This window comes from Ciconia boyciana, chromosome 2 (genome assembly GCF_034638445.1).
Source record: "Ciconia boyciana chromosome 2, ASM3463844v1, whole genome shotgun sequence".
Lineage (NCBI taxonomy): Eukaryota > Metazoa > Chordata > Aves > Ciconiiformes > Ciconiidae > Ciconia > Ciconia boyciana.
Genome location: NC_132935.1, coordinates 81,885,877 through 81,913,765, shown reverse-complemented (window position 1 = coordinate 81,913,765; position 27,889 = coordinate 81,885,877). Strand labels below are relative to the sequence as shown.

At 35.4% G+C, this 27,889-nt stretch overlaps 1 protein-coding gene across 1 annotated transcript in view; it reads left to right on the top strand.

Moving 5' to 3' along the window:
* Positions 1–27,358, top strand: part of DNAH5 (dynein axonemal heavy chain 5) — a 132,705-nt gene extending 105,347 nt beyond the window's left edge. The window contains 17 exon segments of the mRNA XM_072851354.1: positions 1,085–1,401; positions 2,698–2,853; positions 3,274–3,456; positions 8,384–8,627; positions 9,762–9,876; positions 10,344–10,534; positions 11,757–11,878; positions 12,730–12,879; positions 14,544–14,789; positions 16,343–16,562; positions 17,228–17,433; positions 18,249–18,452; positions 19,055–19,270; positions 21,868–22,080; positions 23,466–23,618; positions 25,543–25,774; positions 27,207–27,358. Coding sequence (XP_072707455.1) covers positions 1,085–1,401; positions 2,698–2,853; positions 3,274–3,456; positions 8,384–8,627; positions 9,762–9,876; positions 10,344–10,534; positions 11,757–11,878; positions 12,730–12,879; positions 14,544–14,789; positions 16,343–16,562; positions 17,228–17,433; positions 18,249–18,452; positions 19,055–19,270; positions 21,868–22,080; positions 23,466–23,618; positions 25,543–25,774; positions 27,207–27,358 — 3,320 coding nt within the window.
* The last annotated feature ends 531 nt before the right edge of the window (positions 27,359–27,889 follow it).

Sequence of the window (27,889 nt, the reverse complement as noted above, 5' to 3'; positions counted from 1 at the left end):
ATGGAGGAGAGGAAGTGTGATATTCGGGCACTGACATTTATATGTAGAAATAAATATTTTTAAATGCAGTTACTAATGTTCATAAAACTTTTGTTTCTTAGAAGTTCATTTTTATTTTATAAATATGCAGTTGGAAAGTAAAGTACTTTGTAATAAAGAATTAATTTATTAGTTAGATCAAGTAAATGAAATTTATCTTGTCCTTTACTGTGGTCTAAAGTTTATTCTCTGACTTTTGCCTTGAAATGCTGTAAAAAGCAGGTATTGTTGTATTTATTGGTTGTTGTATTGATAGGTTGTATTTTATTTGCTATCATAATATGTATATGTGTATTATTAACTTACTAAAAATACAGAATACCTTCCCCACGCAGTCGTCATGGTTTTTTATAGATAACTTGAAAAAGTCTAAAAAAATATAAGTACTTAGTATAAAAGTACAGTATCTTCTCCAGTTTGGAATTCTGCATTCTTACTTCAGACGTACAAAAAAACCCCCCAAGTATGGTGTCACGAAACGTAGGGGGGCAATTTTGAAGCTGACTAGAAGATTAAAACTTGTCACACTTCATACCTCCATAATGATGTCTGCTACAATTTTTTATTAGTAGTAGTAATAATTGTAATTGATTTGTTCTTAATTAGTACTCCTAAATAAAGGTTCTTTTCTCCCCCAAAAATATTGTTTAAGCCTGTTCTTACGATTGTGCAAGGAAATTATGAAATTGGAAGTTTATGAGTAAATTTATTCTGCTATGTCCTGCTTGTGAACGATCTGGTGTTTGGAATAGTGTTATGTGTGCATGTGTTGGATTGACCTTGGCTGGCAGCCAGATGCCCACCTCTTGATTCCTACAGTTGTGTTGTAAGGATAAAGTAAACATGGCATCTACTGAAATGTAGCATTGTCTTGCTATGTAATCAGCCTTGGGAAAAAGGCTGGTTTGTCTTCTTTATGGGTCAAAGTGTGTTCTTCAGTTACCAGCCAAACCATATAACAGCTAGAGAAGGAAGCAGCTCATTCATGAATAGAATTGGCAAAGTTGTAATGTTTTGTTTTCTTTTTTTCCTTTTTCTCTTTAAGGTGATGTACTCTTGGCTACAGCTTTTCTGTCCTATTCTGGTCCTTTTAACCAAGAGTTCCGCAGTCTGCTATTAAATGACTGGCAAAAGGAAATGAAAAGCCGGAAAATCCCCTTTGGTAACAATTTGAACCTCATAGAAATGTTGACTGATGCTCCAACTATCAGTGAATGGAACCTGCAAGGATTACCAAATGATGATTTATCCATACAGAATGGAATCATCGTCACTAAAGCATCTCGTTATCCTTTATTAATTGATCCACAGGCACAGGGTAAAATTTGGATTAAAAATAAGGAAGGCAGAAATGAACTTCAGGTAATAGGAATGCTGGTGCTTTCATAATCCCTAGAAACTCAGCTCACAAAACATTACAATTCAGTGATTCAAATAATACTTAGCAAATGCCTTTTATATAAATGCCTTGTCTGGATATAAAGGACATCTCAGATATATTTTGGTAGATTTGAGATTTGTCTAGTTATGAAAATGTACATTTGAAGCTTATTAGTACCAGTGGCTCGATTTATTTAATGAATTTATTTTAATGAAACATAAACTGTTGGAAAATAGGGTGGATGGGTAATGTCTGATAAAGGCTGAAGCATGTTTGCAGAATACTGTAAGCATTAGGAAAAAAACCCAAATAAGTGATTAATACAGGTTCATATAAATGTTTAAAATTTAAGATGCACAGCATTATATTTTTATCATATTTTAATGAGAAATTATTGATAATTTGTGTTGCCTTAGCATGAATGTCAGGTGCTAAATATTCTGCAAATGTACAGGGAAGACAATATTGCAACAACATACGGTCTGAGGCAAGATACACCAATTCGATGCAAATGGGAAGATATGAGAAAGAAAGCCCTTGCTTGCTACAATTATAATTACACCAATAAACCAGCTTTTTAAAAAGATATCCCTGAAAAAGATAAAGAGGATTTTGAAGGATGATAATAGAGTGGCTCTGAGAGTAGTCCTAGGAAACTACTTTCATTCATGTTGATTGTTATCTTAGTGCAGAACCCTTTAATGGTTGCCTAGCTAGTTATGTTAAAAAATGATAATTAGACTTTAACTATGGAGTTATAAACAAAGTAAGCTGAATGTGCTTTGTGTACATGTTGAAAATTAATCACAATTGTACTGAGGACTACTTTTTAAAGCAAAGACTATTTAATGGCTTGTTTGATATAAACCTCTAATTTTCAAGGGGGTGGGGGGGAAGCACCCTAATCTTGGAATTGACCTTGCTGCAGTTTGACTTGGGATGTTATCCAAGATAAAACTGAAGGTGATAAAAGGTTCCTGTGAATTTCTGGTCTAGTTGCACTCATAAGATATCAAAACTTTAAGTACTCAGTGTTGCTTTGCTTCTACTTTTGTAGTTGAAAAATAGAAGTTTGAATTCAGTGAGATCTGAGAATATAGTACACTGATGCTACTTTTTCTTGTGGTCACAATCTTTGCCTTAATCCTAGTCTAATCATAGGATTGTTGTTTTTGTCAGTAATTTAAATAAAACAAAATATTTTATAAATATAAACCAAACAAAAAACTTAGTAACTGGGCATAACATAATATATAGGTCCCTGATTGTATTTTTAGATCACTTCTTTGAATCACAAGTATTTTAGAAATCACTTAGAAGACAGCCTTTCTTTGGGAAGACCTCTTTTGATAGAAGATGTTGGAGAAGAGCTTGACCCAGCACTTGATAATGTTTTGGAAAGAAACTTCATTAAAACAGGTTCAGCCAACAAGGTAAAAATAACACAAATGAGCAAACAAGTGGAAACAGCCGCCCCCCCCTCCCCCCCCCCCCCAAAGTAACTCCTAAGAAATCTATGACTACAAAAGATTAAACTCATGTTTAAATTCGATTAATGCTAATACCAAAAAAGAGTAAAGTTTAAGATCACAAATAGTTAATATATTTAACCTATGGAGTTCCTTATCCCTTTGCTTATGAAAATTTTTAAAAATTGAAATAATCTGTGAATGAGTAATTTAAAGTGTTCCATAGATATTCTCAACAAATTATTTGCATCAGATGTATAATTGAAAGCTGTTTTTTTATGCTTTTGAACAGAAAAATGTAACCTTTGTTTCTACATGCAGTATCTGAAAGAGTGTGTACTGGTTCTTGATATCTCAGGACTTCTTTTTAATACTTTTCTTAAGGTGAAGGTTGGTGATAAGGAAGTAGATGTTATGAATGGCTTCAGACTTTACATTACTACAAAACTGCCAAATCCAGGCTACTCTCCTGAAATTAGTGCTCGAACTTCCATCATTGACTTTACTGTGACCATGAAAGGTCTTGAAAATCAACTCTTAGGCAGAGTCATTCTCACAGAGAAACAGGTAAAAGGATTAATTGTATCTTTTTCCTGGCTATACGTCTTACGTTTACCTGTAGAAGGTTTTACTTTCATTTTAATTTATTACTGTCTATTCCCATATGGCAGGGTAACTTTCTAGCTCTCTCTATTGTGGTTATTCTTAATATAACCTATTTATGATGGTTTAAAAGCTGGCACAGAAGAAATTGACTCATTCAAGTAGAAGTTTCTATTTGTCTTTATTGTCGCAACTGCACCATACTCACCTTATTTTTCCTGCCTCAATGAGTTATAACCTCATTAAAATGGCCTGTGAAAAGGAAAAGGGCCTGGAATAAAAACTGATGTTCTTCTGTCTACACACTGTGGAGCTCATGGCAACATAACCTGGTGCAAAGGACTCAGACTTAGTTACTTCCTTGCTCCAAGGGGAAACGGGCTAACTACCTATTTTGACATTGCAGATGTATTAGTTGAGGAACTCCAAGTTCAGGATGACAATCCCAATAAACATGCCACCAGTAGTTCTGGAGGGAGGCTGGTTGGTATAGAATCATGGAATAGTTTGGGTTGTAAGGGACCTTTAACGGTTATCTAGTCCAACCCCCCTGCAATGGGCAGGGACATCTTCAACTAGATCCTGTGAATAAGAAATAATCTTTTGAACTCTTGGACACCTAATCACTGTAACTACAAGGTCAGGCAATATTGAAGTCAAATGAGACACTATGCATCTATGACTGTGTATTTACTAAGATTTTGGCAATAGTTTCCGTTTACCTTCACTAGAGAGGAATGTGTTTGTTCCCTTATTGTGGCATCTGTTGAGGTCCTCCCATCCTCCTCCCCCACCTCCCCCCAACGTAACATGTTCCTCCTTAATGGCCTCAGTCATCTTGTTAATGTCAAGTAGTTGCATTTCATTCCTGATCAGTCCATGGAGCTCATGAGAGAAATCATACTCATTCCATGAAGGCTTATATTTTGTCAGACAGCTTCATTGCACCATCAGCTTCACTTCAACCAGTGACAGCTTGTCAGCGCACTATGTAATGGAATTATCACTGTCTGAAACACACTGTGATGTGTATATTCACAAAGCCTTATGCCAGACTTCACTTCTGGGCCCTGCAATACAGTACATTCCTCAAGATTACAGTCATTATCAGCAAATTTCTCCAGTCATTGCAGTTGCTGTATGCCTGCTTGGAGGACACAGAAAAGATAGGAGCTTAATTTTTCTCAGAGGTGCAAAGCGATAGACTGAGGAGTAATGGACTCAAATTGGAAGATGGGAAGTTCTGATCAGATATTAGGAAAAAAAGAATTACACTGAGAGTGGTCAAAACCAGGAACGGATTACTGAGGGATGTTGTGGAATCTCCATTCTTGGAGGGGTTCAAGACTGAACTGGACATGGTCCTGAGTAACTGATCTATTTAGGCCTGCTTTGAGCAGGGGGTTGGACTGGTTCATTTCTGGAGGTCCCTTCCAAACTAGTGTTATTCTACTGTTCTGTGGTATCTTTGCAACTAACTGGGAATATCTAATGGGTGGACATGCTGTGCTCTGTGAACCAGCTTCTCAGAGTGGTGTACTCGCTACTACTTTGTTTGTAACCACCTGAGGATAGTTCTTCTAGATAAATGACAAGTGCACCACTTGACAGACAGGGGGACTTTCACAGAATATACTTACCACTTTTCAGTTTGCTTGACCTATGTTTTTCTATCCTGTGGTTCAAGGTTTCCTGAAGAGTCAATTCGGACATATCCCACTGTCCAAAACCTTTTTTTCCTATGATATCTAATTATGTACCTTTGTGAATTTGGGGATTTCTTGAGTGTCTAGATTCTTCCTACCTTCTTGTAGCCTTTGGTAGGGAGGTGGTGGAATTATTTAACCATGAGACAGTTTGCCAACTGATTTGAGCAGTATGACTGCTTGGTGATATCCAGTGTTAGAATGTATGTGTGGAACTTCTGCCTCCAAAAGAGAAGAGATTATTTATCCGAAGTTAGTGTTCTTCAAGGCTTGTATGTACATTTATATCCTCCTTGCCATTCTACTGTCTCTAGTATGGTTCTGCACTTAGAATGAATGAGATTTAGACATGCAGCAAGGAAAAGGAGGGTTTACAGAACATAATTTAAAGATTCTGCAAAGTCTGACTTTCCGTTCCTGTGTTCTCTGGTATGCCCATTGGTAGAATCTGTGTGGCGTACCTCTCAAAGAATTGATTGATTACTGATAAGAATACTGGTACTGACTACTTCTTTTCCACCAGAATGTTAAACCAATTTGCAAGATGTGAGCTAAGCATAAGAAGGTCAAAGGGTAGCTGGTATATCTGTATAAATTTAATTCTACTCTATTTCTTGGAATAATTGGATTTGAGACACTTGATATATGTCTGAATGTAGTATAACATACTGTTTTAATGATATGATTGTTTTGATGCATTGGCTGTTATATAATATGACAAAAAACTTGCTTATTTAGTGTTGTAGAAATAGATGTGTTAGATTAGTACTGGAGTTATAATATACAAGAACTGTTTATGCCTTTTTGAATTTTCACATTCATATTTCAAGATTTGTGGTGGAAAGAGGCTCAAGTTTTGTAAGGATCAGTTGATGCAAATTCTTGCACTTATGAATAATTTTGTGACGGAATGATATAAGCTAGGTAGCAGCTTTTATATTTTATGAATATTAACAAGATCTAGCATTCTTTGGTACAGCCTGTAAAATTATATCAGCTTGTGAAAGCAATTCCATAAAGCTGGATTTGAAATAGCCTCTTTGGTGCAAGTTCCTTGAATTTACATACATGGTAACTTGGCTTATTTTTTTTTTCATCCTTGATGTTACAACTGGAAATTTTTGAAGACATGCAGAAAACTTTCAACTGTGTACTCTTCCTGATCTGCAAAAAGTATTTTAAAAGTTTAATAGATGGATTTTTCACTAAGGTTTTCATCTAAGGTTACTTCACTTGCTTTAGTTTGGTTGTTCTGTTTCCAACTTGTTTCTCGGGCTCTTCTTGTGAGGAAAACATAGCTCTCTGGTTTTTTAAATGTGTTGCACTCTAAAATATGTTTAACCTTTTAAATTGAACTCAGCAAAACATGAAATTTAATTTGGCTCAGAATGATTTCTCAGCATGATAATTATTATATTTAATTGGATGCTAACATTCTTTTAATGCTATACTTTTAAAAATTGTTTCTGCTTCATCAAACTTGCATAATGCTTGTCTTGGTTCATAATTGCTACCTGCTTTTCTTTAGTTCCATTAGGCATCAGTTGATTAAAATGGAGTTAACTGTAGTTTTCTTGTCTTTTTTCATCAGTTTTTGTCAGAATCTTTTGAATCTGTATGCATATCTTCTAAGTTATGTGACATTTACATTATTCTATGACAACGGTCCCAATAAATCTTTTCTACCTGATGATGATGATGTTTCAATATACCTTTTGTACAGTGAGAAGAAAAGAACCTAAATCTGATTATGAGATGAAGATTATTTTTTAAAAATTTCCTTTTTAAGATAAAAGGACTTTCTTTACAAGAACCAAATGCTTGAAATACTTAGGAATGTTAGCAGAATGTAAGAGTGAGAAGACCGCAAGTTTAGAATCTGGGAAAACAAAAAAACAATTTCAGAAGTTGTAACAGTGTTGCAAAGGTGTATAAATGAAGGATACTCTAATGGGGAAGTAAAACCTTTCCTTAAGCCTTGCTAAGGTTTCAGAATCATAATGCCTGTAGTGCTGTATGAAAGATCATGTATTTCTTAGTGTTGTCCCTGTTTCTTTGGAATAGTAGCCACCTGTCTGCAGTGCTGAAGTGGACTTGGCAAAGGTGGAGTGAACACACAGCTTCCAACTTTGGAGAGACATTGTTAAAACTATACACCAGACCTTTGTAAACAGTGGAGGAGTACTTCTGTAGACATAGCTAATATTTCTACCAGCTGGCTCTCTTACTGTTGATTCAGAACATTCATATTATCCTTATCTTACAAAAGACTCTTAACCCTTCCTCTCCCTTTTTCTTTCTTTTTCATTGGCTGTATTGAAACATTTTGTATTGTTTCAATGGAGTATTTTTATCTCTGAAGGATTAATTTCTAATAAGTTTTTAAAGTTTAATTTTAAGAGTAGCATAAGAATGAACTGAAAGGCCTTTTATCTCTGAAGAACATATTCTTCTAGGTATTTTTAAACTGTTGTTTTTTTTTTTTTTTTAAAATGTAAAGCTATTAATCAAGAGGTATTCATCTTTTATATATGACCGCTGGGAAACAAAGTAGGTATATAAACCACCCAGTTTGTATTACGAAAAGTATTCAATTAAATACTTCTAGTGAAGCAACTCAATTTGAGTTCTACATGCTTTCTTTTCTTAATCAATGAAGCATTTTAGTGAGAGACTGAAGTTATCCTTGTTCGATGGAAGAGTATTTTTAGATGCACTTCTTGAAATATTTGGTGCTTGATTCATTGACTAAGGGTGCTCATTATTACTGAGACTATATTTTCAATATGGTGAAACATATTGAAAACAGGGTGTAAACAAAGATGGCATTAGATGGAGTGAAATAAAATCCTATGCCTGGAAAGGTGTTTGCACTTTGAAACAGAAAAAGAAGAAAAACAATTACTATTCTGAACTTCTAATTCTATTAGGGCATGATATGAGCAAGCTCCATAGTATTTGTTGAAATGATTTGTTAATGCATACTTATGTAGCAGGTTCAGAAACCTGGCAATAGACCTGCTGTCAGAAATACCACTGGAATTCTTTCCCCAAATTAGTGCAGTTACTCTTGACCTACACTATTTTAGTAGGATCAGTACTTTTAAAACTAAATACCTTGTTTTATTTTGTTTTTATTTTTGATTACTCTTCTGTTTTCCAAATATTACGATGTATTCCAACAGGAATTAGAGAAAGAAAGGACAGATCTTATTGAAGATGTGACTATGAACAAAAGGAGGATTAAAGACCTAGAAGATAACCTTTTGTTCCGACTTACAAGCACTAAGGGTTCTCTGGCAGATGATGAAAGTCTAATAATTGTATTGAGTAACACTAAGACGACTGCTGAGGAGGTAACACAGAAACTGCAAACTTCTGCTGAAACTGAAGTACAGATCAACTCGGCCTGTGAAGAGTACAGACCTGGTGAGTGGAGGTAGTGATGAAAGACAAATGACTGGAGCGTACAGTTAAAACAGCAATAATTAGAGTAAGAGAAATGGTAGGATGAGATGACAAAGACCATAATGGTTGGGAAGGATCTGTGTTTTCCTGCAAGTAAAATGTATCTAGGAAATGTCATATTGGGCTATGGTGGAGAAAATAGTCAATGTGATGCTTCATGTGGAATTTGTACAATGGAATCATCTATTCTTTCCGTAAACTTCCCATTGCTCTATATACAAGTGTACCTGTCCACCTAGTCTACTGGGTAAGAAACTTGGGAGGGCTTGGTTGTTCTTTCTTAGCTGTTAAAATGTTGGTGCTTTTTATGGACTGTCAATGAGACCAGTCATTAGGGTATTTAGGTAGCTGTATGTTTGAGTTCAACATGTTGACATTCTTTTAGGAGGCCAGTATAATTGTAAATACTTTTTGTATCTGTTTGGATGAATGCTTTGTTTATCCTGTCATAGATCCTTAAATTATTATAGTCAGCACATTTAATCAGTCTTTTGGCTTTTAACTGACAGGTGAAAACATGTGAAAAAAGTGAAGAAAAAAAAAAGCTCTCTGGAATTAAGTGTTATAGCTGCATTTTAGGAAATGTATAAAATGGTACAGTTACTGTACCAGAAATCATTGCAGATTTTGTAAAACCTTTGTATTTAAAACTAAATGACTGCTGAAAGTATGTTAAATCAGAGCTGGACAAGTTAAATAAATATACTTCATTTGGCTTTTATATGACTCCTGTAAAAGTCTGTAAAGATAAATTTGTTTGGATACTCAAACAGTACTTCAAACCATCTTACTTTTTGTATGTTCTACTGATGATCTGAATATTGCTGTATACTATCCAAGTGCTCTCCAAATATGCTCCTATTTGCAAACGGGGCTTTGCATAGTAAGCATTATTACAGAAAAGATTTTTTTTTTTCCTGATGTATAAATGAGGATTAAATTAACATTTTAATTATTTTTCTGGCCAGTAAAGAATGGAGCAACTGAAGGATCTTCAGTTAGCATTAGTGTTAAACTCACTGTCTTGTTGTAGTGAGTTAAGCTTTTCTGCTCTGCATTTCTACTTTGAACACAATCTTGTTTCCTGTCCTTTAGTTGCAACTCGAGGTAGCATCTTATACTTCCTTATTACTGAGATGAGCATGGTCAATGTGATGTATCAGACTTCACTTCGGCAGTTTTTGGGGCTTTTTGACCGCTCCCTAGCCAGGTAATTTAGCTAACAATAAGTATCAATTGTATTTACCCAATCCTGGGGGTGGTTGTAGTACAGTAAAGATTTGTTGTAAACTAATGTCAGAAAGAAGAGTGTTGCTCATTACAATCTTGACAGGAATTGTCAGTTTAAATACCCATAAGCCTTTGTCTGTTAGTTACCAAGGCAAAGAACCTTCAAATATACTTACAATCCTTAAAAATTAGGCATTAGGTAATTAAAAACCATTATACTGTGTTGATTTTCAACTATGCAGAAAGGCTTGATTGCAAAGGAATTTTTTTTGTTGCTTCTTCAGTCTGAAAGTTGTTGCTAGCTTGCTGTCTGATACTCTTTGTTTGTGATCTATTATTTTTTCATGTTTTGAAAGTTCTGAACTATGGCTTTTTGTCTTTACATAGTATTCCCTTTAATAAAGCCTATGCAAATCAACATTCAACTGCAGACCTTTCTTCCAACAGGTCTACCAAGAGCCCTATAACTAGCAAGAGGATTACTAATATTATTGAACATATGACATATGAAGTGTTCAAATACGCTGCCCGAGGACTCTATGAGGAGCACAAATTTCTTTTCACGTTATTACTTACATTGAAGATTGATATACAAAGAAACAGAGTGAAGCATGAAGAATTTCTGACACTTATTAAAGGTTGGAACTATGGAACAATTTTAAGTAGAGCACATATATTATGGCAGAAAATTTTTTAGCTGTAGTTAGTATCTCCTAGCCAAGCTGCTGCTTCCTTTTGCACATGAGAAGCCAGTCAATTGAAAGAATACATGCTTATCATTCTGTTCTGGTGACAGACAACATTGTATGGTACTTTTAATTTGTAGCAGCGCACTGAATATTGACAAATATAGCTTTGAGAATCGCAAGAATTTAAAAGGAAAAATTGTTAAGTGTCCTTTCAGTTGATGCTTATGTATACTGCTCAAATACCACCGGGTATATGTTTGACTTAGCAAAATTATTATTATGCTAAACATCTTTTAGTTTATTTGGTAACTGCAGGAGGACAAGCAAGCAAATAGGAACAGAAAGTGATGCTAACGGTTTAAAAGAATATCAGACTCTTAGCTGAATGTGACAAGTTCATGGCTTTAGTCTTAACTGCATTCAAGCACTGTGTATCTTCACTTGAAAGCTTGGAATCGTTTTGTATTACCTTTCCAAGATACTTAATTTTCCAGGCAACATTTATTTATGGATTATAACTGTTAATTTTTCCATGTTGAATCTTTAGAATATCTTTTCCCAGCAAGCATTTATTTCCAGGCACATTGCACAAAGAAATAGTAAATCCTCAAAAGAGAAACTGGTTAACAAAGATTAAGTTTAAGGTACATCATAAAAAAAAAAATAATATAAACTAACCAAACTACAAAGTCTGTTTCACCAAAGATGGTGTGACTTTATAAGGTAGAAAACCCCTGTAATCTCATGATTAAAGATCTGGATTCTTGTAGCTTGTGTTTTCTTTTTATTTTGTGTTTGCTTTCTTTTAGCTTCACTTGAATTCCAAGGTAGGCAAATGTACATACTGGCAAAGTTATTACATTATCTACAATAACAAAAAATCAAAGAAAAAAAATGGATTTTAAAAAATGTTATGGATTTAAAAAAAACGTTTTAAAGTAGGATGAAAAATAAGATTTGAAAATAAATTTTTGCATGCTACCTAACTCAGAAATTTCTTTATGACTGTCCTTAGTTATTAAGTACTCTTTCTCCAGACTGGGAAGACTTAGTCATGTGAAATAGCCTTGCAGTATCTAGTTTACATTTTCCAAATAGGTGGGGTGGTTTTTTTTGGTCTTTTGGGTGTCTCCAACAGTTCTAATTATAACTAATTCCTAATTTCTTGCAGGTGGTGCTTCCCTAGACCTTAAAGCTTGTCCTCCTAAGCCAGCTAAATGGATTCTGGATATGACTTGGTTGAACTTGGTGGAGCTCAGTAAGCTTAAACAATTTTCAGATATTCTTGATCAAGTAAGTAAGAGCTTTTTAAAAGGAATCTCTTGTGTGACAGTGATCATCTGGTAGTGATCAAGGCATGTGGTGGGAAACTGGTTTATTTTATAGAACAGAATGAAACTGACAGCAGATAGCCACAATTGCGGCCCTGACTGCTTAGCAACCTGTATTGATAAAAAAACTTTAAAAACCTAGGGAAAAGAAGAAGAAAGTAGAATGTTTCACACTGTATATAATTGTAATACTTTCAGATTGGGATACAACTTGCTATTACCAACTCACATAATTCAACTTGAATCTTCTTCTGGTTGTTAGACTTTCTTGCATCCCTGTTGTGCTTTCTTAAACTATGTTTTATGGTGCTTGTTCCAATATTTCTCTGATTACATAGAGTAAGAGCTAGGGAAAGAGTGTTCAGTAAATTCAACACTTGCATGAATAGTCTTGGTGCATGGTAGCTAATGGAGTAAGTAAACAGCATTTGATATATGGGAAGAGTACCTTCTGTACAGTCACGTGGGGAGCAGAAATGTACCTAGTGCTCTCAGAGCTATGTCTGAGCCTAGCTATCTGTGTTCTGACCTTGCTATGCCATTATATCATTAACGGAAAATACTGAGTAGTAGCTCATTTTTTTCAGCATATGAATACTTAAGGGCATTATTGCGTTATACAATTTTGTACTTAAAATCTGAAGCTTATCCTCTTTTTTTAATAGCCTTACTAAATCTGTGCACTAACATTGCTAAACAAATGCCTGTGGGTGGATTACATGTCTCTGACCCTCATGAGTTTGTGACCTAGTGGCAATTGAAATGCGACTTGTCTGTTTAGTGAGATTTACTCCTTTGATGTTACAACTGCAGATTTCCAGAGCAGAGAAACAGTGGAAAATCTGGTTTGATAGTGAGAAACCTGAAGAAGAACTGGCTCCTAGTGGCTATGGTCAATCCCTGGACTGCTTTGGACATCTTCTTCTTATCAGATCTTGGTGTCCTGACAGGACCATAGCTCAGGTACATTATATAGCCTACATAGTCTATTTAGGTGTCATTAGAATAATAATTACAGGATTGCAGTTCAGTACTTTTTTATTTAATGCTAAACTCCTTGTTGTAATGGACCTTTGCATTGCATTTTCTGAAATTCTTTTCAGATAATTTATGCATTTGTTACAAGGGCAGTGTAAGCAAAATTATTCCAATATATTGAACGAACATTAGCCAATGATTTTACTATGGAGATAGGATTTAATCTGGAAACGTATGTGTTTATCCTGTTCTGCTTTATCAGTTCAGAAGGTATTTTTGATTGTCCTTGCTGATACTACTCACTGGAATTGTAGAAATTAGGCCTTCATTAACTCGGTTGGCTGAGAGAAAACAAAACATGAAAACAATTTAATTGAGGAACCATTTCTTGCATGGAAGAATTAGACCCAACTTAGAAAAATCTGTATTAAGGTCTGTTCAAAATCTTTAGTTTATTGCTATCTATTTAGAAAGGAGAGAAATATAAATTTAAAGTTTAATAAATGGTTAGACTATTTTTATAAGAAAAATAAACTTCTAGGAGCCTATTTTTAATCTTTATGTTCTTCTCCACTGCAAAAGAATAAAAATTATGCAATTGCTGACAACTTAAGAGCAATGATTGGCAATTTACTGAAGTCAGAATGCATCACTAAAAGTGTGGTATTAATTTTATGGGTACAAACCTTTAGATATTGTGACTAGATTCAGAGAAAGTCTCAGCAATTATTGGTGTAACTGCAGTTAATAGAAGGTTAAATGGTACTGTATAATGAATCTTTCGGATGTGTGCTATGTGTCTGAAACTGATCATGCAAAATTAGTTCTTCAGTTCTGTTAACAGGGGCAAGATACACTTCCATCTTACGATGGTTTTATGAAAACTGATAGTTTATCAAATGCTAAATGCTGAATATCTTTTGTCTTTGAGAAGTAACCCAGAGGTATTAAGGGGAAGATTGGTCTAAGACAAAAGCAACGTGGTGGGAAAAAATACAAGAAAGATCATCTCAGACTGTTTGAGAGAGTCTTTTCTATTTCTTAGTAAAAAGGAACAATAATCTAACAATTTTTGAAATAAATAAATAAGGAATAACAGGGATGGTCTTCACCTGTTCCTCTGGATCTTCTGCTTAGTGACAGTTATTTTCATCATCACTATTATTAATTCATTGTTTCTTTAAGCATGAAGGTGGGAAAGACCTAACACCTTTAAAGCATATCTTCTATCCTTTCCTCCTTTTTTTCTCTAGTATTTGGAAAGGAAAGCTAGACTTTAAGATTAGGAGTTATGCTATCTAATGGAGATACCATCTTTAAGTCATTAAAACCTTTCTAAAGGTTTAGTAAGGTTATTATTTTTATTATACTGTAATTATAGGTATTATATATAACAATACATGCAGATTTATGTAATAGAATAATTATTTTTTAAGTTTTAACTGGTATTATAAGGCTGTCAGAAATAATACCTTCAAAGACAGTATGATATGTTAACACGTAAAAATAAATTTGTTGCATATTTGTATTTCTGATATAAATTTATAGCAGCCTTTGCTCTTTAGTTTACTTATTGATTGTATTTACACTGGGAAGAAAACAGTATTAAATGATTATGTCACAGGTTAAATTTACCCTTTTTAATATAGGCAAGAAAATACATCACTGACACAATGGGGGAGAAATACGCAGAGGGAGTCATCTTGGACTTGGAGAAGACATGGGAAGAGTCAGATCCACGTACTCCTCTCATATGCTTTCTTTCCATGGGCTCTGATCCTACAGACTCAATTATCGCTTTGGGAAAAAGACTGAAGACAGAGACACGTTATGTTTCCATGGGCCAGGGGCAAGAAATCCATGCTCGTAAACTTCTACAGCAGACAATGGCTCATGTAAGAGACAAAAATCTGAATGTTTTTTATATCTGTATTAAACACTTAGAAATGAAAATCCTGTCATGAAATAAAATTGTTTGGTGGGTAGTTAGTGCTGATGCAAGAACCTATATTTATTCGTATAAATAAGTGTCCTAAGAAATAGAACTGTCTTTTCACAGTCATTTAATTAGCCATAACAAACTTTTTGATGCTGTACAGACATCAGTGTTTTTCATATAAAATGGAGTTTTTGTTGTAGGTTGTTGACTGGTGAACATAGCTGAATTGATTGTTTGGAATGCATGAATATTAAATATTCTTCAGCAAGCATTTCACAACATTTTTTTCAGTTTTGTATTTTTAGTACTACAAACATATTTTGTTAATACTATTGATAGTTACATAACCGTGAGGAAAAACAAGGCTGTATAGCAAAATATTTTGTATTGCTGTAGTCTGGATTTTGAATTGGGATGGATAATGTGATAGAACAGGCATTTTACAAGTGAAACATGGAAGAATTAATGAATAAAATTTCCTATGTGAGAAAGAAAAGCTGAGATGTTCCAATTTAGCATGCTTTGCCCATCAGGTGGTAGTACTGATATGCCTGCTGATGTGAACAAATGAAACTTCTTACAATCCTGTGTTATGAGCTTCTTTCCTGTCTATATAACCAGTTTTCCTCTGACTTTTGCCTCAGATTCTCGTTTGACAACTTCATACTAAGAGCTAATTAGCAGATCAGATGAGAAGAAACTCATTCAAAAGATAGGGAAGAAGAGCTACTTTTTGTTTAGTTAAGAGAAACGCAGTTACTTTCCCTCACTGTCTCATATACCCTCTTAATGAAGAGGTATGTGAGATGTCTATATGAAGTATGGTAATTCATATGAGAAAGTTTGATATCTATCGATTGATAGCAATAGATTAATTATGTATATTTGGGTTTTTTTCCAAGCCTGTGACCCTTGTGAGGAACAAGGTTTAGCAGCTTGCTCTACAGAGCTATTTCTGAGCTCCCTTATTTAGGATCAATGAAATCATGGGTTCACCTAGAAAGTCAAGATTTATCAGTGTTTATCAGCACTATGGTCATGTCCAGATACGTTTTAAATGTACTGAAATGGAAGAGGTAGGCACTACCTGAGAAGACCAGATTGGACAAGTAAGGACCGCTTGTTTAGATGATAAAACCAGACAAGCTAATAATGTCTCCATAAGGAACAGCCCACATCTTAGCTCACATGAGCTTTCTGTTGGAGAAAAAAGACTTTGTTAATTGCATGTGTACCATTACTAGGAATACTGGTCTCTGTTTGTACATGAAATGTACATGAAAACAAATGATTAAGGCCTTGGTTTTGATTTGGTAAGCCAGTGGTGCAAAAATGACTGTGGAGGATGTCTTCCTTTAACAGCTCTCATAAGCACTTAATATGCTATGTTTTGCTATAGTTTAGATGTGTTGGCTTTGTTCCTAACCTACAGCATAAACAAAGAGTGATTTTGGTGATTTCAGTTTGTAAACAATGTTGTTAACTTTATATTCTGTTGTTTTAAAATAGGGAGGTTGGGCACTTCTGCAAAACTGCCACCTTGGACTTGACTTTTTGGATGAGTTGATGGACACTGTAATAGAGACAGAGACTGTCCATGAAAGCTTTCGACTGTGGATGACCACTGAAATTCACAAACAGTTCCCCATCACCCTTCTTCAAATGTCTATTAAGTTTACCAATGAGCCACCACAAGGGCTGAGAGCTGGACTAAAGAGAACATACAGTGGTGAGTGCTAGAGTAGTAATGATTTAAAGTTAAATTTTGCTCATTTTTGGACTCTCTGGTGTTGTCATGTGGTCGCATTGTAGGCACTGATAGTAGGTGTAAGGTAGTATGAGGAACTGATCACAATGATGCCAGGGCACAACTTGATCCTTGGTTTGAGCTAGTAGTTGTGAAAATTAAAAGGGAGAGAAGATCTGTTGAAGTTCTGTTGCCAGAACTAACTGACAGCAAAACAGGAAATGCTTTTCTTTTCTCAAATGTTGGCTTCTAATATCTCAGTTCAAAGTGTTTAAATTCTTAATCTTCTTGTGTCTTTTGGCAGAAAAGCAACATGTTAATCTTTGTTGGCTATTAAGTACTCTTTACATTGCATAAAATAAAGGTTGTAGTCAAAGAGTCTGTACGGAAAGCAACTTAATGTGAATTCAGCTATTAGTAAATTGTGGTTTTTTTTTTTCCTGGAGTTTAATCTTTTAATTTGAGCAATTTAATAGCATGCTATAAACTGTCTTCAGCATAGAACACTTTGTAGGACAAGAGTTTAGTCTTGGGAGAGGCAGAGAGCCAACTGAATATCTCTAGGAGTGATATTTTAGTACTGATTTGAAGTGGTTTTGAAAAATACTATTATCGTGTTTCTTATAAAGCCCGCTTACAATCAATAGGTGTCAGCCAGGATTTACTAGATGTCAGTGACGTGGTACAGTGGAAACCAATGTTGTATGCTGTAGCCTTTCTACACTCCACTGTTCAAGAAAGACGCAAGTTTGGATCTCTAGGTTGGAATATACCCTATGAGTTTAATCAAGCTGATTTCAATGCTACTGTGCAGTTCATTCAAAACCACTTGGATGGCATGGATGCCAAGAAGGTAACTAATGTTTTTGTGGGAAAGGTGGATAAGGGTGATGGACTTTTCTAGTAGTGGAACGTATATACGTGGTTCCCAATAACTGAAACACAAATGTGATTTTAAATTATTGTTTTGTTTCTTTCCACAAACATTCAACATTCCAAGTATACATGTCTGTAGAGCAGCAGGCTTAAATTAGACTTTTAATCCTGTGCATATTAAATTTCTGTATTAACCTGTACATTAAAAAAAAAAAAAAATCCCTCCCAGCTGTCTCCCCCAAAAACTTCAGAAATATAAACCTTAGAAGTATAGACCTTCTTTTCAATGCTAATTAAGCCAGATAGAAATGGCCCACTGTATTTTAAATATTCTTTTGTTTAAATCAATTTTGAGTAAAAATAATAAGATTTGGCTCCTCCAACCTATCTTAGCAGCATAAAGAAATGGAAAGTTGCTTTAAAAGACTGTCTAAGAATTCCTCTTACATTCCTCACTTTCATATGGTCAGCTGTCATATAAAGGTCTGTGGCAGATCACTTTGCGATTGGCATTTTAAGTGAAGTTGAAAGCATGATTGGAATGTAGCTGTATCCCTCTTGCCCAAATGCCGGAATAGCATCTTGAATTAGTTGTCAATGAATTATATTTTGAGAAACCCTTGAAGGTGTTCTTGGGAATGCAGGATTATAGGAAAAAAGAGTAGTAAGAAATAACTTTCTTCCAAAAGGTACAGAGATGCAGGACTTGGTATATCAGCTGTTCTTACTAAGGGAGATATAAATAGGTGAGAAGAGGATTAGTTAAAGTCAGTGCTTTCTGCTTGGTTTTAGGCGATCTCCTGGAGTACTGTTTGTTACATGATAGGTGAGATCCAGTATGGTGGCCGTGTGACAGATGACTATGACAAAAGACTCATGAACACCTTCGTAAAGGTTTGGTTCAGTGAAAATACATTCAGTCAGGAATTCAGCTTCTACAAAGGATACAGCATACCCAAATGTACTATGGTGGATCAATACCTTCAGTACATACAGGTTGGTAAATTAAAGCTTTTCAACACAAAAAAACCCCAATTCACTTGTTTCTCACAAGTTCCTGAGTACCTTCTGAGTTCCTTTTCTTCTGAGTACCTGTATTTTGTCTTTTATTGACAGAGTCTTTATTGCTTTCTAACAGTCTGCATATCTATTAGTGACAACTAATTTTTATCCTCAATGTTACCATCATTGTCATGACAGTAACCTTTTATTTTTCATGCTATTTGCTTGAGGGACATACCTGAAGGCATACAGTTATTAAAGAGGGCATAGAATGGAGTCCAGACATTGGGTACAACCTCACAGAAATAAAAGGTGTAGATATATGAAAGTACAAGCTAACTCTTTATATAGTGTATAGAGGTTAAAACTGAATTTGTTGTTAACCTTGGTGTGATTTGAGCTGTGACATGACAAATAGGTCACAGCAAGTTATTTGCCCTAAGACTGTTTGATCTAGCCTCTTACTTTACAATGCAAGGGTGGGTTTTTTTGTGTTTGTTATTTGGTTTTGTTGTGTGGGGGTTTGTTTGTTTGTTTTTAATAATTAGTTTATAAACCCATCTCCAGTTGTGCTCTTTTTATATTTTACTATGTAGAGTCTTCCAGCTTACGACACACCAGAGGTGTTTGGTTTGCACCCCAATGCAGATATCACTTACCAAAGTAAACTTTCAAAAGATGTATTGGACATCATCCTCAGTATTCAGCCTAAAGATAGCTCTGGTGGAGGAGGTGAAACCCGAGAGGCGGTTGTAGCCAGACTGGCTGATGATATGCTGGAAAAGCTTCCTGCTGATTATGTACCATTTGAAGTGAGTTACTGAAATTCTGTCAAGAACATTTGCTCCATCTTGCTTTGTGTGGATTAAAAAAAAAAAAGTAATGATATTAATTTTTCTAAAAGCATGTCTGAATTCATTCATACAGGCAATACTTCAAAAACATATTTTAAAGAAGTCTGACCAGACTCTTAGCATTTATAGTGAAGTCACTAAATGTGCACTGAAGTGCTTTTGTAAGAGCTTTTTCAAAATATTAAACCACTTAATGCTTAAGTTGCCATTTGCACTATGGGGGAGGTAGGTTCATCAGTTTTTAAGCTAAGCTTGTTGACACTGTAGAGAACTGAGGTGGTGTTGCAAGTGTGTTAATGCTTCTAAAAGTATTACAGCTTTAACATATGTATTACTTTGGGATTCAGCTTACATCCTGAAGATATTTTTAGGTTGCTTTCTTCTTCAGTGGAGTGAATGCTGAAAAGCTTGTCAAGTGATAGCTTTCATTGATTGAAGCCTAGTGTTAGTATCTCAAGATCCATATTAACAAATAATAGCCCATGTAATTATATTTGTAATGGACACCTGTTGCCTTGCAGACATTTCGTTTGTGAAATAGCAGCTTTCCTTCTGTTTATGTGGAAGATGGAATGTCTCTCAAGGTCAGAAGGTTTTCTTACAGTTAGAAAACATTTTCTGATGACTAGATAGATGGACACTCCAATCAACTGTATTCTGTGTCTCCATCCTTGAGACTACAGTTTAATTGAGTGTTTGGACAATTTGTGTTGTTCCTGGGTCTTTCCATAGTTCTTAGCTGTCCTTTAGAGCCCCAGAATTTTAGGATTCTGACATTATAGTTCTTCCCAGGTGGAGGTGGTTATAAACTTCAGATAAATGAGGGGCAAATGCTTGTAAAATAGTTAAGGTTCCTATATTTCCTGTATCAGGGATGCTGAACTTTTGTGTTTAATTATGTTTGTTGAAGCTTAAAAGTAGTAAGATTGGTTATGTCAGTAATAAAGCATTTACAACACTTTTGTTATGAAATGGATGTGAATCACCCCAATGTGTCATCAGAAAAAAGTTTACACCTATGTTTGTGCTTTAACAGACTCCCAAAGTAGCCACCTGCTCATCTAGGCCATAAGATGTTTTATTAATTAGATAATCTGCCTGCTATCTCTTTCTTGAGGAGAGTGAAATCTCTTATCCTTAGTCTTCTGCCATTTTACTTACTCTTTAATGGAAATTAACATGAGGACCTGATACAAGGCTAGGTGGCTTATGAACACCAAAATACTCCTGTCGGGATGCTGAGCTATGAGAAGGAGCAAGGAGAATTGTACAATCTAATGCCCTCTTTTCTGTTTTTACACAGTAATGTTTCCCTTATGTGGGGTATGCTCCTGAGTATAGACTCTCTTCAGGTACCTGTGTCTTACATCTGTTGTTTTATGTGTTCTGTAGCCCATTCTGTATTATGAAATCTTCCCTCAAATGGCATAATTATGATAATGTATTTTATCTGAACAGATGAGTTAAGGTATCTGAATTTGGAATACTGATTATCTAGCAGTCTTCCAAAAGTTTGCACTTGCTGAAGTTTCTGACCTACTGTCTTTATAGAAGCCTGAGGTTTATGACTTTCCAAAAGGGTGGACCAGATGTCTGAGATCTGCAAAGGACTGCAATTTGTTGAGTTTCTCAGAAGTGTACTGCTTTAATGATGGGCTAAATCTCCTGGTAGTTGTTAGTCCAACTCTCTTCAAATTCTACTTGACATCTCCAGGAACAGATGTGTGGCTTAATAAAGACATATAGTGTCATTGTATAGGTACAGTTAGTCCTGTTAAGTTTAGAAGAGATCTTTTTGGGCAGATCAGCTCTGATCAGAAATGACAAATTGAAATTTAGTTCATATTAATAAAAGTGAATGTGGAGCATGAAACTTTTTCACATGGTGAAAACTATTTAAATTCCTTTTTGTGTAGCAAAATACTGATAAACTTAGAAAGGTTATGCATATTACTAAGAACAGAGCTGTTACCTTGTATAGGATTCAATACTTACATTCACCTATCTCCCAATAGGACCATAATGACTACAAAATTTCTAGTTATGTCCATACAGTTGTTGTTAATTTGTTAACTTTACACTTGTGATTAAAAATATATCAGCAGGTTTTATTAGAATACAAGATTGCCTGGCATTGTGGTAGTTCCCAGGCATTGCTGATAAATAGAGGTACTATACTGAGGCAAAGTGTCTGGGGCAATCACTCTTGATTGGTTTGTGCAAAGTGAACCTTGGGAACTGTCTGTTGGAATTAAAGCCAAAATCCTTGAAGTGGGGTATGGCCTACATGCTGTTTAAATGATGTTAGCTTATAGAATGATATACAGACTAAATGAGTTAGGCTAAAAACATAACCAGTCTCAGCATCACAGATTTCTCTTGGAAGAAATCCTGTATTTCTGTCTTGCAGAGGATTCAAGGAAGATGCCAAACTGACCATTTAACTTCCTCAATAAAAGTATTATGTCTTAGAAATTGTATTGGGGCCTAACCTTGACATAAAGCCACCTTTGTTTTTTATCTCTGTTGAAGGATCTTTGGTTTTCTACCTACAGGTAAAAGAGAAACTAAAGAACATGGGACCTTTTCAGCCTATGAACATATTTTTGCGACAGGAGATCGAACAAATGCAGAGAGTTATTTCGTTAGTGAGAAGCACTCTGACTGATCTAAAACTTGCCATTGATGGGACAATTGTTATGAGTGAAAATTTGAGGGATGCTTTAGACTGCATGTATGATGGAAGGATTCCTGCTAGCTGGAAAAAAGTAGGTGTACATCACTTGTTTTGTAAAGAAAAAAAAAATATTTCTGTAGAGCTAGATTAAACTGCTAGACATACAGGAAATACTTTTTTCAAACAGAAGTGTTAACCAGGACTGTGCAACTGCTGGAGTAGATTTTGGGCTAAAATAAACACAGTCAAAACAAGCCCTCTTTCATTTATAAAAATATAAATGAATGTGGGAAATGCAGGTATTTCCCATTTTAACAGCCTGTTGCATATTGGCAGGATAAAAAGCTAGAGAGAAGAGAATAATTTAAAATGTGATGATGGATTTTAAAAAATAGCACCCACACTCGTGGACTACACTGTTGCTGTTCTTTGAGATTAAGACTTGTAGTTGTAGAATCACAGAATACAGGCTGGAAGGGACCTCTGGAGATAGTCTAGTTTAACCCCACTTCCAAAAGCAGGGTCAATTAGAGCAGGTTTCCCAGGACTCTCCAGAATCAAGAGTCCACAATCTCTCTGGGCAACCTGTTCCAGTGTTTGATCACCCTCACAGTGAAAACAACCAAACAAGCACCAACCAATCAAAAAACCCCTTAAGTTTAGATGGAATTTCCCACATTTTGTCTTGTGCCCATTCCCTCTTCTCCTATCACTGACAAGGATCTGGCTCCAACGTCTTCCATTCTCCATGCATGAGGTATAAACATTGATAATATATCTTCTGAGCCTTCTCTTCTCCAGGCTAAAAAAATCCCAGCTCTCTCAGCCTCTCCCATAGAAATTGTTTTCAGGGACAACTAGAGCTGTTTATGGTAACTGATGGAAAGAAAAATGGGGAGGGGTTTTGGTGTTTTTGTTCGCTTGTTTTGTTTTTCTTGACAAAGTATTTTCTTGGTACAAAACCTAAACCAAAGGAGATGCTTCACAGCACAAGTATGATACAGCTATTCAAAGAGAAAAATCATCATAAATCTTCACATAGTCCAAGCTCAATTTTCCTTAGCTTTTTTCAGAAAAAGCAGAACAGTTTTGGCAGAAGCCCTGTTGTCTCGATGCATTGACCTTAGCTTTAGAAAAGACATGTAGACAATATTTCTTCCTAGTTCACACAGCTATGTAATTTTGCAAAATAGTCATAAAATGGACCATTAGACAGGGAGCATTAAGCATGTCTAAATGGAATGATAGACATGAATTTGAACAGAGCAAGAATTTGCTCTGTTCATTGGTTTCAGTGTGATGCAACATTTATCTATCAGGTTAAAAGTTAAGATATGAAAAATGAGATTTAAATATGCTTTGCTAGTATTATGTTGTTTACTACCTTGTGAGGAATTGCCTTTTCTTGACATGAATATGAAGTTTTGAAACTGTTGAATAAAATTTAAAAATGAACACACTGTTTACTATTTTTAGGCATCTTGGGCTTCCAGTACACTTGGTTTCTGGTTTACTGAGCTTCTAGAAAGAAACCACCAATTTTACAATTGGATTTTTGAAAGCCGACCAAACTGCTTTTGGATGACAGGGTTTTTTAATCCTCAAGGATTTTTAACTGCAATGAGGCAGGTAAATTGTGTTTAAAGTCTCACTCTGCTTATTCTTTGATATACTTAAAAAAAAATATTTATTGTGTGATGAAGGCTGAGTTATACACATGGCTCCATCATGTCAGCAGGGAAGATATATGACTGTATAACTGTTTAACATTTCCTGAGTGAAGTGTTCTTCCTCTGCACATACTTTTTCAGTACATCAACCACTAATGTGTTAAAATATATTTCCTACTTCGATCCGAGCCCCGTGTATGTAGGGGCTACCTTACAACATTATTAAGGTAGGCTGGAGAAGTGACGTCTCATGTTACCATTGAGATATCCCTAAGAAGAGGTTTTAAGCCCCTGAATTGTGTTTCCTTTTTTTCCTCCCTTTTGGTCTGTGTTCAGTACTTCCCTGGCTGGAGACTTGCCAGAACAGCTATTCAGAATTAGTCTTAAATTACACTTCTCCAGTTCAGTAGCTGATTCAGTCTCTCTTCATGAAGTGGGAAAGAGCTTCCTTCATCAATGCCTACTAAGTATGAAGTTTGATGTATTTTTTAATGTATGTATCTCTCTTGACTTGGTGATTGTGTTGGTTGCTCAGCATGCTAGTTGCATTTGACAACTGAGATACGTTTTACTTCAAAAGGAGGCAATAAATACCTACGTTGGTCAGCATAAAGGGACACATTGGAGACAATAATTGTCTGGAATGTGTAAAATTGGGAAAGAATACTCAGGTGGGAATCCAATGGGACCTCAGACAGAAGCTGACTTGTGGAGGAGACAATGAAGATTTGCAGAAAAGGAAAAAATCTCTGCTCTTGCTCTGACGTCTGGGCAGTGTAATCTTCGGCTGTCAAACTGAAGTTCTAATTGGTGACCTACGTCTACTAAAATTGCAGGCATATAGCCTTGGAATTATATAACAAGATATTTCTTTTGAGTAAACAGTCCTAAACGGGAATTTTCTTTTGGACCCAAGCTTGTGGAAAGGGTTTAGTAGCAGGATCTGAAACAGTTGGAATCTACAGAACTTTTCTGGTTCCCTAAAAACAGAATGTGTGTGCATAACAACCTAATGTCCCAAGTAAAAACCAAAGTGACTTTCTGGGCTTTGTTCTATGGTGGAACAAATAGAAATGAGAAAGATGAAGAACCAGAATGATCGCTGAACTATAACCCTTCTGTTCTTTTAAAGCAGCTAATTAACTGCAGTATGGGACAAACATTAATTACGATTACTTCAAAAAAGATCTTGGAAAACATTTACAAGACCAGCATAAAACTTAGGTCTGGCATAACTTAATAGCCTGGGATAGTAAGGGATTGGGCAAGATAAAGGAGTGTTGTCCAGTGCACTAACTGACTAAATTTGACGTATATGTTGAATCTTAAGCACATCTATCTCCAAGTGTTCTCTGTTTTTTTTGCAGTCTCTTTATGTAGCTTTAGAGCTGAGTGAGCTCTTACTCATTATTACGAATACAGTTAATTAAGAGTATAGGTACTGGAAAAGAAAGGTAACCCCAGAAAATGTGCAGCAAATTATGCATTTTGCTTTTGTCATTGGAACTGTTTTACGTAGCACATGCAGTTAATGTTTTCTCATCTCATGAAAGCTGTGAAATTTTCATATTCGCAAGAGCCAGTTACCATTGGCATTCAGTGGTTGTGTTACTTGGTATGGTCTTAAGATATTGTATATAATAGAAAGATTGAAAATCAAATATAGCGGATAAAGTACTGAAAGCTTTCTTGTAGTACCATGGCATTGCTAGCTTAGAGAGAAGTCGAACTGCTGTAAACATGGATATCATAAAAAGTTAATTTTTTTGTATTGAAGAGGATAAGTTGTGACCGTACAAATATGTTTCTAATAAATGCTTGGAAAAAATGCCTCTGTGCACATGTAAAAATGTAACCTCCATACTTTCGTCTATTTTGGGCAGGAAATAACAAGAGCTAACAAAGGATGGGCTCTTGACAGTGTAGTGCTGTGCAATGAGGTCACTAAATGGATGAAGGATGATATCACAAGCCCTCCTTTGGAAGGTGTCTATGTATATGGTCTATATTTGGAAGGAGCTGGCTGGGACAGAAGAAACATGAGACTGACTGAATCTAAGCCCAAGGTGCTCTTTGAGATGATGCCAGTTATAAGGATATATGCAGAGAATAACAGTAAGTAACTGTATTGTAAAGGATGTATTTTTGTTAGAATTCAATGTAGCTTTTTATTCAACTGTGTGGAAGTCTTTTGGGCTTTAGGGATTTCATGAGGCTGACACTATTCATTGTATACATGCTGAATCTTTTTCAACAGGGGAGACTTCTCAGTCTTCCATATAAAATGAGCTTTCAGCCTTCCTTGATAATTGATAATAGGCACTTTTTTCCCTAATATTTAGGTGGGTCTCTACCTTCTGGTCTTAATGGTGTTACAGATGAGCTGTTCTCTGCCTCCTCTGACAAACACGCTTGCTTTCAGTCTTCCATCAACAATATGTGTCCTAGACTGAGAAGATCAACATTTATATACATAAACTCTGTAACCTCTGTAGCCTCTGTAACCTAAACCCAAATAACCTCTTTCTCACATCCCAAAAACCAATGTAATTTTTATATATATATGTATATCTAAAACTTATGTAAGTATGTATACACAACATATATATACAAAAAAGCCGTGTATATCTTATGTAAGGTATTTATAGATAATATGTATAATGTGTATATTTATTAAAATGCACTTTTTTTTCTGGACAAGGCTATGTTTGAGCTAACAGAAGCAAGCAAGAGGTGGAGTGAGGTGGTGGAAGATGTTTTGTCTTTGAGGCAGAAAAGGGCTGTAAGAACGGAAAGGAAACTTAGGGGGCTGAAGGACAGTGCTTTTTTTGTGAAAATGTATAATTTTGGTTAATGTGGAGTTTTATTGTATATAAAATAGGGATGTTGAATAGGGATGTAAAATAGGATAGGGCTATCCACTGTGGAATGTAAAATTGGAAATTTCTGTTGAAAAGCATTCCACCTCCAAAAGCAAAGCCTGCTTACATGCTATTTTGCCAGGATTTTGTGTAGCTGATCTTTTATAAGGAGCATGATCACTGTGAAAGCAGCCAAGATGCTAAATAATGAACACTGAAGTATTAAGAACGACTAGACTACTGTTCGAATTCTGCAGTGAAGAAGCTGACAATTTATACTCTAAAATACTAAATGCATTTCAAAATAGGTTGTTCAAAATAGGGCATTTTTTATTTTGACACACTAATAATATATTGATAAGAAGTAATGTTCAGTGGGCAGATTGAACTAATAATAATGCTAATCATGCTAGAGTGTCCATTTACATTTCTTGCTACATCCAGTTCCTAGGTGCTGATGATAAATTTTAAACCTACAGAAATTTCAAGCCATGTATGGGCTTCAGCTGGCAATAACACAGTAGCGAACAGTGTGAGAATCAAGTAAGAGTTTTCTTTGGTGGTGATGAAGAGCTGTGTGCTATTGAACTTCGATTCAGTTTTACATTTGCCTTATGCCCAGTCCCTTAGAGCCCTGTTTTTTCAACATAGTTTCATTGTTTTTTATGTCTTTTCTGTCTTCTCAGCTTCAAAAGATCCACGTCTGTATTCATGTCCAGTCTACAAAAAGACCATTCGAGCAGATATGAATTACATTGCTGCTGTGGATCTTAAAACCCTTCAGCCTCCAGAGCACTGGGTACTCCGTGGAGTCGCACTTCTGTGTGATGTCAAGTAATGTTAAAAAAAAAAAAAAGAGTTTCTAAGAGTTCTTTTCTGTTTTTAAGTGTAAACATCAGTATGTAGTTAGCTATATGATGAATGACTTCTAAAAATATATTTTCTAAGGCATAGACTCCATTATGGTATTTTTAGAAAATTGTTCTCAATAAACCTCTACAATAGGCTTATAAATGTTAAATCTTAGAATGATATTAAGTTTGGTAAATAGATTGAAGTATTACCTTTTGATGTCTTGACAAATCATGACAAATATTTAGTGTTCCTATCTCACTATTGTGTGCTTAATTTTACCTTGAATAAAGATTAATTGACTTGAATGTTGTTACTTTTCAGTGGTGAATATGCTTGTATCAGGGCTTAGCTTTGCATTTAGCTACTTGAAGGTTTTTTTGTGTGTGTGTATCTATGGAACGCTAAGCCCAGTTGCTCATTCATATGAGTTAATATACCTCAAGATGATGTTCCAAGATTTATCTCCTAGCTCATAGTTTCTAGTTTGCTTGCTGTCTAAATAAGGAAGGTGAGA